At 33.8% G+C, this 12,072-nt stretch overlaps 1 protein-coding gene across 1 annotated transcript in view; it reads right to left on the bottom strand.

Annotated features, from left to right (window-relative positions):
* EYS (eyes shut homolog) overlaps positions 1-12,072 on the bottom strand; it is a 1,412,275-nt gene that overhangs the window by 531,333 nt on the left and 868,870 nt on the right. The window contains 1 exon segment of the mRNA XM_057494276.1: positions 7,191-7,341. Within this exon segment, the coding sequence (XP_057350259.1) occupies positions 7,191-7,341 (151 nt within the window).

Raw genomic sequence — 12,072 nt, 5'->3', positions numbered from 1 at the left:
TCTTCAGGTTGAAATGAAAGGACACTAAACAGCAACACAATACTTTGATGAAGGTAAATATGTAAATATATCCTGTATTACTGTAATGGTGGAGGGGAAATCACTTTTAATTCTAATATAAAATTTAAAAGATGTAGCTATTTTAATAGTCAAAAATCATCTTAAAAGATATACAATATTAATAGATATAAATTGTAACAACAATAACAAAGTGTGGAGGAAGGGGACGTTAAAGTGCAGAGTTTTTGTATGGGATTGCACTTTTGTTATCAGCTTAAAGTGTTATAGTTATGAGATGTTTTATGTAAGCTACAAGGTAATCACACACATGAGGAAGAGAGCACATGCATATATATGTGTGTTGGTATACATATATGTATATATGATAGACATGAAAATTTAAAGACGATAAAATAAAATACACATACATTCACTTGTCACCTAAGGTAAGATATTACTACAACTCTGACACTTGCTTTGAGTCCCAAGAACTTGATTTTTCTCCATTGTCACCTAGTAATGTCTATACTGATTTCTCAGTTCAGTATTCCTTCCTTTCTTTATAATTTTACCAAACATATACATATCAAATATTATATATTATTTAGGTTCACCCTTTTGGGAAATTTACATAAAAGGGGATATTTGTTCATGACTTTCTTTTTCCCTTCTACATCATTTTTGAGACTTATTCTTGTTGATGTTTGTCACTGCGTTCACAGATTTTCACCACAGCGTATGTTTGTGGTATATGGAATTGAATGAATATTTGTGTTGTTCTTTATTTTTTGTTACACATATTTTTTCTATGAACATTCTAGTACATGTCTCTGTGTATTCAAGTTTAAGAATTTTACAAGTCTCCTCCCTAAACAGGAAAATTTTGTTGTTTAGAATACGCACATCTTTAACTTTATGGGTGATACTAAATGAATTTTCAATGCAGATTAAAAAAGAAAAATGAAGTGTCTCCTTGCAGGTACAATTTTCATGCTTGTCATAATAGAAAGCAAATATCCCAGCTAGATTCTCTCCCTTTCACCAAGGGAAAACTTGTTCTTAACAGAATGCTGACATTATTCCTTCACTCACTATCAGGAGGCGGTCATTTCGCTTCTAAGTTTATCAAAAATCTCCAAGTCAGAAAAACTACATTAGTGTCCAGACTTTACTCTTACTAGGTCTGAATTTAGCAGCTGAATGGCTCCTCTTCAAGCCTTTTCTTCTGCCTCCTGTATTATGTTTTCCTGCTTGTGCTCTTACTCCTCTGCCTGCCTTCCTGTTGAATGTTGAATTACCTTCTCATTTAAATGTCAGGTTTCAACGGACTCTGTTCTGGTTCTTCTCTCCTCCTCCTCCTTCTCAACCTCCCCTGAGGTTACCTCCCTGAATCATGAGCACAAGTGTTAACTTGGTAACTCCCCCACCAAGTCTAACAGATAACTTAAAGTGTCCAAGCTAATTATCTTGTTATTCTCCCCCAGTCCCCAAATCAGTTCTCAGTTTCCACATCTTAGTAATGGGTCTCTTATTTTGTTGTTTAAGTCAGAAGCCTGAGACTCATGCTTGGTATCTCCTTTGGATTTTTCCATAGGTTTAAGGTGTGTGGAACTGTATATGATTTCTTTCTACATTTTCTAATGAGAGTGAATAATTAGGATGGGGTAGATACCATGGTGAATATAAGCCAGTGTTTTTGATAAAAGGAATTATGATTAAGTGCATGGAGAACTTTTCAAAACCAGAAGCAAAGGCAAATGTAGGGATTAAAGAGAGCTCCTAAGGATGTTACAAACAGAGATTAAGAAAGGATAGACTTGAAGGAGTAGACTCAGATATAGGCACTCCCAGACTCCTGCAAGGATAGTAAGAAACACAAGCAGACCTGATAAAGGAATGGGCCAGAGCAAACAAGTGGCAGTAGAGTTAGTAGCCAAAAGGGAGCTGTGGGAGAAGAATCTGTCCTGGGGTTGAGCAGGAGTCAGTTTCTGCTGTACCGCTGAGTGAGGCTCAGTACACAACGGAGTAATAGCTGACTAAGAAAAGCAAGCCCTCATGTAAGAATAAATTAAGTGACTCTTACCGGTGCAAGGAATGGGAATTCTCGTTGGGATGGTCTGCATCTGATATTTTGTTGACTTGTGGCCAGGGGCCATTCATGGTGGAATAGATAACCAAGGGCCTAAATGGTAGTCCTGCAGAATGGCCAGATGAATGGATGAGTGACTTACCAGATAGCCTCTACAGGAAGCAATGGATTTTGAAATGCTGCAATGAAATCTCTATGTCTCTCTTATTTTGCTTATGCTTATCAGAGATGTGAGTCATAGAATGCCTACTTAAGAGACTTCTGCTTATTGTAGACTGATTCTCTTTTTAGGTTGAATGAACAGAAAATGAGATCAGGGTAAGGATTAACATTTTTTTTTTCCCCACCATTTCCACAACCCAAGAGCTCAAGAAGGTTGAATGTTGTCATCTTTCTTGAATTTTTCAATGGTGTTTCAATTTATTTATGATTACATTGTATCCATACAAGCATCTTGGAAGAGCTCAAAAAGGTGGACAAGCATCCTCCAACATTCTATCATAATTTCCTGAGGTGTCATTACCTCTTCAAATTGGTAATGAGTTGTGATGATTAGTATAAACTAACAAAATATTCCACAGAAAGTAAAACAAAAGATAATTGAGGTGTTTTTTCAAATTATTCCTCAGGAAGATATCACAACTTCCAAATGAGAATTAACAGTAACTTTTTTGACTAGTCTTCTTATAAAAGTGAATGGATTTTTAGCAAATTAATTATTGAATATGTTAATCAGTGTTTTGAACATACATAAAGTAGATAAAATTTACTTTATCAAAGTGGTGTTATTTTCTCAGGGGATTCACTTAAATTTTTTAAAATTATTGAACTCCTCTATTATGATGAAATTAAAAAATGACAAATTAAAATGGATCTTTAGATTCTTGGAAACAGTCAATGCTATGGACTGAATATTTGTGTCCCCCTAAAATTCATATGCTGAAATCCTAACCCCCACTGTGTTGGTATTAGGAGGTGATTTGATCATGAGGATGGGGCCCTATTGAATGGGATTAGTGCCTTTACAATAGAGACCTCAGAGAACTCTCCTGCCCCTTCCACCAATGTGAGGACATAGCTAGAAGACAGCTGTCTAAAACCAGGAAGGAACACTTCAATCAGCTGGCACCATGGTCTTAGATTTCCCAGCCTTCATAACTATGAAGAATGAATGATTGTTGTTTAACTACCCGGTCTACAGTATTTTTGTTATAGCAGCACAAATGGACTAAGTCACTGAATTCTTTGAAATTTCCAATCCTATATAAGAGTACATGTTCTCCTATATTCTGTTTTTAATACTAGTGATTGAATTGAATGTGATAAAAAACTAGCATCTTTCCAGAACACATTTTATGTTATTGACTTTTGTAGAAAGAAAAAAACAATCTACTAAGAGATTAATGATAACATATATTTAGTTTCATAATTTACTTTACTTCCCTTTACATTTAGCAAAGAGAATAGTTGGTACCATTATAACTTGGTCTGCATTTATTAGGGATTAAGGTTTGGTGCCCTTAAGTAACGTGGACCCAAAAGCAGCTCTGAAAAGTGTGAGGAATTAAAGCACTGCCATGGAAAATGTTTGCCTACCACCAAAGACGCGGCATTTACTCTCGGACTTTGGAAGTTATCATCATTTACTGCCATCAGGGGACACAGAGTTTTTCTCACTTCAGGCACAAAATTGAAAGTGTCTGACTGTTTCATTCTCTCCTCACATACTGAGCTCTGTGTTTTTGTTAAAGGAAGCATTAAACCACCTGTCAGCACATACACATTGCATTAGGGGCCCTTATCATGTGGCGGGGGGACTCCAGCCAGTACAGAAAGACATTCTTGGAAACTTAGAGGCAAGAGAATAAGTGTACCTTAGCATTTACAGGCTTGAGAAATCAGCTCTAGTTCTATTTCTTAGTGTTTTATATGGCAAACCTGTTGTTTTTAATTTTCTGAGTACTGATAACCCACTGTGCTTGAACAGCAGCTCTTAATCAGAACACAATAATTAGATAGTTAGAGCCTGCATGATACTTAGATGTTTAGAGGGGCTGCGCTGTATAGAAACAAATTCCCAAAGTTGTTGTATTCTATCTTTTTTTATTCATCATATGATTCCTCTTTAAGTATTATATAGATACAATTTTATTGTCCTTAAGTGTCAATTATTAGGGCATAGCAATATAAGTGTACATCACACACACATACACACACACACTTGCACATTCACACTTAGTATGACAGTAAACAGGATAAGGAAAGAATAAAAAGTCAATAAGTGACTAAAATAAAACCTTTCAAATACAGAATATTTAACAGGGAGGGGAAACCTGCTTAGTTGGCTGTCCTTTTAATTTCAAGGTGACTTCACTGGTCCATGCACTAAATTTCTCTAAATCTGGTTGAAACAAATGTCTACTTGCTCTGCATTACAGGATGAGCATCAGGGTTTTAGTGACACAGTCCCTTAGTAAATGCCAATCCTTTCAAAAAATACCTGGGGAGAAAAGGTCTTTATAATATAGTCAATTACCAGTTTATATCTCTGCATCTCTACTGTGGCACTCTGTCCTCTCCTAGACGACCACCTCTCTCTTGTTATTAAAAAAAGCTTCAAGAAAAAGTTATCTAAAATCACCGGTTCCTTCCTCAATTTATTCATCCTCAAATGTTACAATTTATTTTCTATTATTGTTCTACTGACACTGCTGGTTGACCTTTTGTAGTTTGGGGTTGAACATATGCTGCTTTTGGAAACTTTACCTTAGTTTTTGTGGCAATCGTTTGGTCTTGCTCCACTGCCAATCTCTCTACTCTTTAACCACTTTTGTGGGCATATCTTCTTTCTTTAGATTTTTTATTGAAGTATAGTTGATATAAAATCTTATATTGGTTTCAAGTATACAAAACAGTGGTTCAACAGTTACCCACATTATTAAATCCTTACCTCAGCTTGTGCAGTCACTATATGTCAACATACGAAAATGTTACAGAATCACTGGCTATATTCTCCATGTCGTACTACGATCCCTGAGACCAGCTTACATTATGATTGAGAATTTTGGTTGGGCACCTCCTCTTCAGCCCACTCTGTGACTGCTGATCCCCAACCCTTAGCTATCTCTTTTCTCTTTCACCAAACCAGTCCAATCAATGTGGCCTCCACTATCACCTATATAAAGCCTCCCACAGCCATATGGTCAGGATCTCTGTGAACTCAAGGTTTATATTTCAAACAAACTATTCTATATCATAATGTCTCACTGATCATATGATATGAAGCAGGAATGTGCTGATACAATGGACTGATAGATTAGTGATCATGGCAAACCAGTTGTTAAGTATTTGGAAGTTATCCCTGCCCAGAAGTAATTCAAATGCAAAAATGAATCTGCCATCTTTCCCTATAAATAATCTTGTGGTGTCCATCCTAAGTTAGACACCATAAATTATCTACTTACATAAGCCAGCCTGGTCATTCAAATCCCCCACTTTTCTATCATTTTATCTACAATTATTTACAAGCTCAATAGCTTTCACAGGCGTCCTCTTACCCTTACGGCCACAGTCTCCTTTCCTCTTGAATGATTCCTGTTACTTACCTTTACCAATTCTTGACCTGTAGTCTAAACCCCTCCAATCCTAAACTTTTTGCTAACAGAGTGAAAACTATATAATGTCACTTACTGTACAGAACTTCTTAAATGGCTCCTCCAGGCACCATCATATAAATATATTCTAGCTTGTGTTTTATACAGTATCCATTACGCTCAGGTTCCTGCTCACTTTCCCTGCTGCTCAATTCACATCAAACTCTGTCTCCACAATGATAAATTATTTCTACACCCACTCCCACTCTCCTAAGCCTGTGTATGTGATGTTTCATCTGCCTGGGATGACAGTCTACATATTACTTACCTGGCAGACACTTGATCACCCCTCAGATCTATGCTTAACTACAAACTACCTTCCTTTCTCAGAGACCAGGGGCTGGGGCTTCCTTTTCTATTTTTCCATATTGGCTCTGTATATGGTTCATATTTCTCCTAAATATCTCATTGTATTAGAGATATTTGTTTATCTCCTCAATAGAATACTAGCTCCTTGAATCTTGAGAACTTGAATTTAATTAATGTATGGCCACAAACATTAGATTCCATATGAAAACCTGCTTTTTACATATATACATGTGAAACAGATTTTTACATATATACATGTGAAAGAGATTTATGAAATAGATCCTATGAAGAGATCAATCCAAGTGTAAATAACTAAAGATAAATTGATGTGCATTTTTTTGGAAGTCTTTCACCTGTTCTTTATTGATCATTTATTGATAAATTATTTATTGGGCACCTGCTATGTGACAGAATATAGTAGGGTCCTTGCCTTTGGGAATAAAAAGGTAAACAAAACCAACATTTTCTACTCTTACAGCACTCATAGGCTGCTTTATCTCAGGAAAAAAAATCAATGAAACATATTATAGGAAAAGGCACAAAAGTCTGTTAACTGATCAACAAATACACTGCTAACGGAGTAAAGATGAATCTAAGATACTTTCTGCATACTTACAGATAAAGAATTTCCTTATTTCATTAAAGACATATGAGTCACATCAGATATGCAAATTGCTTCTTTTCTTTATGTATATTTGCTTTGAAATTTTTAGCTTACATATAATGGAGTCATAATATTTATTTTATTGTGAGTAGGTTTATACCCAACTTATGTTACACGTGGGACTTTTGGTAAAGCCAATCCACTCATATATCAAGTGGAATCATTAGTACAGGGATGAACAAAAACCCAAGTGCATATTATCATGAAATATAAATGCACATGTGTAGCTATTAGATGAGAAAACAGTCTGATATTGGAGCAATTTTTAAAATAATTCTGTAAAATTCTGAGACCAGAAAACTTGTAGATACATTGGTAGGATAGATTAAGACATAGATGTTGGTAGAATTGCTCAAAATTTCTTTGTGAAACCATGTAAATGGCCCCACTAATCAGGATATCTTTCTGAAGTTTTCCTATTTTTATTTTCATAAAATGGCACAATAATTATATTTTAAAACATTAATAGAAATACCTGGTTTGCTCCATGAAGATCTGGAAATCCACCAATAAAGACCAATCCTGATTCTGGCAGGGTTTTTCCAGGTCCGTGACTGATAGATTTGCTTGCTGCTACAGTCTTCCCTAGAATACTCAGTTCGGCTTTACATGGATCCAATTCTTGCCTGTAACCATTTAGGAAAAAAAATCACGGTTTCAGGATGTGTTGTATAAACATTTTTCTGACCAATTAATTAAGCTACTAACAAAGAGGAATGATTTAAGTAAATAGATTATCTCACCATAAAATCAACAAAGCCAGAAGTACATCAGTCTGTTCTAAATTAGAAATCCTTAATGTTTTAAGTACATAAATATAAATTTTGATGAAACAACAAATTGCAGCAATCACCTAATGAAATAAATATGTACAATAAACAGATCTTTCTCAACAGTGACTAAAACAATGTTCGAATATCAAATTCTACTTCAGCTTTTTGTATTGTTAAATTTTGTGTGAGTGAAAAATATTGAAAAGGATCAGGCTTAAAATGCTTGTTCAATATACAATATATCTTTAGGTTGAAAACAGTAATATTCCAGAAAGTAATTCATTGTAGAAATATAAATCATAGCAAGAAGTAAAGTATGTAAAAATTAAAAAAAAGAATTAATCAAATATTACTAAATTAGGAGACTCCCAGTAATAATATGCATGTGCCTATTTTTTAGAAAGATAAAAAATGTATCAACAAGCTTTAACATGTAGACAAGCATGTCTTATTTACTCTAGTCATCTGTTAAACTAATCATCTAATCCAGGAATTGAAAACTATGGCCCCTGGGTAAAATCCTGTCTGCCGCCTCTTTGTAAATAAAGTTTAATTGGAATAGAGACATGCATTTCTTTACATAGAATCTATGGCTGCTTTCACAGCATATTTGAGTAGATGCAATAAAAACTCTAAGGCCTAAAGAGCCAAAATATTTACACTCTAACTGCTTACAGAAAATGTTGGTAGATCCATTATCTAATCAATTTATCTATCTATCAAAAAAATAACCTGTATTATCCTTTCCAAGATGATAGTTCATATAAGACATCAATGCCTACTACATTCACCTATTGATGTCCTCCAATATCATGAAGCTGTGACATTCCTCCCTTCATACATTTACATAAACTTGTAATTGAATTACAACTTGCATGTTGAAGAGGGTGAAGGATAAAGCTCTATGAAATAACATATTGTGAATATACTCAAGTCACCACTAGCTAGGTCAAAAGGTAGAAACTTATTAGCACGAATCCCTACTCTAATACAAACACACATTTTCATACCCCCTTCATTTTCATTCAGCATTACACTTTCTACATAAATCTTTGTTACTAAATTTAATAGTAGTTTGCTCATTTTCAAGATTCATCTTTACACTGATATTTTACAAACTATTCTAATGTTGGCATATGTTTTGGTGCTATTATGAATATTGCTTCTATAAACATGCTTTGTACATATTGTTGGGTGCACATTTATATGCATTTCTGTTGGGGATTTAACAAAAATGATTTAGAGCTCTCTGTGTTTGGAATACACGCTCTGTTGATTAAATGTAGTACAAGCATTTTATTTTCCTTTTCAGTGTCTTACATTTTACTTCCTTAATAGTGTCTTTTAGTGATCATAAGTTATTAGCCTTAATGTACAGCAATTGATCAGTCTCTTAGTTAATGATTCATATTTTGTCATTGTTGTCACTCCTCTTCTATCCCATTCTTGAACATGTTTTTTACCACTGACTTTAGTTCTGCAATCCACCTGCGATAGTTTTTTGAATATAGTTCCAGGTACATAGTGATTATTTTTTCTTATGGAAATCCACTTGATGCAGGGACATGAGTAGAAAAGAATTGTTTCCACTGTTTTGCAGTATCGCGTCTGTCATAAATCATGTCTACTATACATGGGTCCATTTCTAGACTCTATTCTGTCCCATTGGTCAAATTTTCTATCTTTGTACAAAATAGATCACTGTCTTAAAACCTACGCTAAAAATACAGTGTTTAATACCTAGTAAAGTAAGTCCTCTACTTGTTTTTTTCCCCCTCAACATTGTTTTGGCTTAGGGTGTGTGTGTGTGTGTGTGTGCTCCTGGGGCCTCTATTTTAGTGTCCATACTTATACCCCTGAACCAATACCACACTGTCTAAGATACTGATACTTAGTAATAAGTCCAGATATTTGTGAAGTAAATCCTCTTAGTTTGTTCAGATTTTTTATTGAGATAATCAATTTTTTTCTCTTAATTGTGATGAATTATGTGGACTTGTTTTCAAAGTTTGAATGCATTCCTGGAATAAGTCTAAGTTGGCCATAATGTATGCCTTATTTATACAACACAGGACTCACTGCTTTATAGTTTAAGGTACACACACACACACACACACACACACACACACGATTGGCCTTCAAAAAATTTCCTTTCTTGTACTGCTTGTGTAAAATTTTGGTGTTAAGACTTGGAGTTTTCTTTAAAGAAGGTATTAAATATGAAGTCAATGTATTTAATCAATGTAACTATGTACTATCATGTCTGTTTTGTTAAATTGTGTTTTTTCTCTAGGAATATTTTCACTTAATGTAAATTTTCAAAATTCTTGGTATAAAATATTTCATAATTTCCTCATATATATTTTATCAGAGTTGGAACTCTCATATGATATCTCATTCTCATGATATCAGCTATTGGTGTCTTTATCATTTTATTTGTTTTGTAGATCAATTTTGGTAGGGATTAGGAAATGTCAAAAAACATACTTTTGGCACTGATAATTGTCATTCTCTTTGTTTTCTGCTCCCATTAACTTCTGTTCTCATCTTTATGATTTTCTTCCTCTGGACAAAATTTACTGTTTTGTTTTTATGATTTTTAATCTAATATATGCTCTAAAGATTGTAAATTTCCCTCTAACAGTGAATTTAACTGTGTTCAACAAGTTCTATTTCTCATTATCATCTTTCAAATATTTTCTAACTTTTTTTCCTTTGATCAAGAATTATTCAGAATTATGTTGCAAATTTATATACATACAGGGATTTTCTAGTTATTTTTTATATTATAACATTATAAAAACTCAAATCAAGCTCATTCAAAGAATATTCTCTATTTGCTTTTAATTATTTGAAATGTACAGTTGATCCTTGAATAACATGGATTTAAACTGCAAAGCTCTACTTATCCATGGATTTTTTTCCATAAATACACTGGAAATTTTTTTGGAGATTTGTGACAATTTGAGAAAACATTTTCTTTTCCCCAGTCTACTTTCTTGTAAGAATAGAGTATACAATACAGTAGTTAAGTTTTTGGGGAATCAAAAGTTACCCATTGATTTTTGACTGCATGGGGTCAGTGTCCCTAACTCGTGCATTGTTCAGGGGTCAACTGTACTGACTTAGGTTGCATAGCCCGGCATGTGGTCAATTTTAGTAATATTTTCATGACCCTACAAAGTTTATAGTTTAGTGCAGTGTTCTACATATATGGGTTTTGTTAGATTTTAAATATGCACAAACAAATATTTAGCCACTTTTGCTGTGAATATAAAATAGAAACAATAAAAAAACTAAATCATATGTATGATGCATGTGTTTTTTCTTCCTTAAAAAATGTTTATAGAGACTTTTTGCATCCTTCCCTCTAAATCACAATATAGACTTAATAGTGCTAAGACCAGGTGTAGCCAAGCAGTCAATAGTGACGTTTTGATAATGTTCTGAAAACTTTTTTAAAACATCAGTGATGTTCCCTATATTAAGAACATGGGAGAAAAATGCATTGAACATTTTTAGCCTTTTGATATTACTGGGTTCTGAATTTAGAAGCAAACTAGGAGCTTTCTGGGTTAATTACTTCTTACAATTAAACTGTTAAAAATATCTTAGCAGGAATGTAGCTTCTAGGAAGTTATTTATTAAATTATAAAAATAAAGAGCCCATCTACTTTTATTCCAATCAATCTCTAAATTTTAATGTTTGGAAAAATAACTTGTACTGTTTTGTGACACTTAAATAGCAATCACAATTATTCACTAATTCTGTGTGAATGAACTTTCCCATATTTCATGAAGCAAATGAAACCCATTAAGATATCAAATATATTTATTTGGCCTTTAGCATAATAACTGGGAGAGTAACTTAAAAATCATCTGTATGAACTTTATTGTTTTTTCCTGACTACAGAAGCAATATAAGCTCATTATTTAAAAAGAAAAAGATACTCAACATCTAATTGTTAAAAGACAACAAGCCCAAAATGGAGACACTTATGCTAAGGCCCCAGGTCAGCAAACCAACTTATTTACAGCTTTGGCACCTGCAGAAATGGAATCTTAAACCAGTTAACCTGAAACTGCCTGATCACCCCTTGTCATCTCCTATAAACAAAGTTTTCTTGCAAAACCCATCTGCTTCTTGGCAGTGTGACTTCCTTGTTTCTTCTGCTTTCTGCCTACAAAATCCCTTGCCCTGTGGAGCTCCTTTCCATCTGCCAGACTGAATGCTGTGTGATTCATCAATCACTGAAGGAGGCCAGGAAGATCTTTAAAATTTACTCAGATGAATTTTGTTTTTAAACATAGTCAACTAAGAGCACTCTGAGTTTTGTCACTTGGTTTTTACAATGACAGCATTGAAAAATAGGTGAATAACTATACATCTGCATTAACATTTTTTGATCTGTATAATTTTTTCTGACATGACTATATAACCTATTGGATAGTTTCTAAGATTTTGAAATAATAAATAATTATGTGATAATTTGTGAAAAATCAACTCACCTTTACTTAATTATTTCTTTAGGAAGTATTCTTATATGTAAACTGTTGAGTCAAATTATAGGCAATTTTAAGGAT

The sequence above is a fragment of the Manis pentadactyla genome, chromosome 16 (assembly GCF_030020395.1).
Source record: "Manis pentadactyla isolate mManPen7 chromosome 16, mManPen7.hap1, whole genome shotgun sequence".
NCBI lineage: Eukaryota > Metazoa > Chordata > Mammalia > Pholidota > Manidae > Manis > Manis pentadactyla.
Note: the sequence above shows the minus strand (reverse complement) of the source record. Positions and strands in the feature narration are given on the sequence as shown.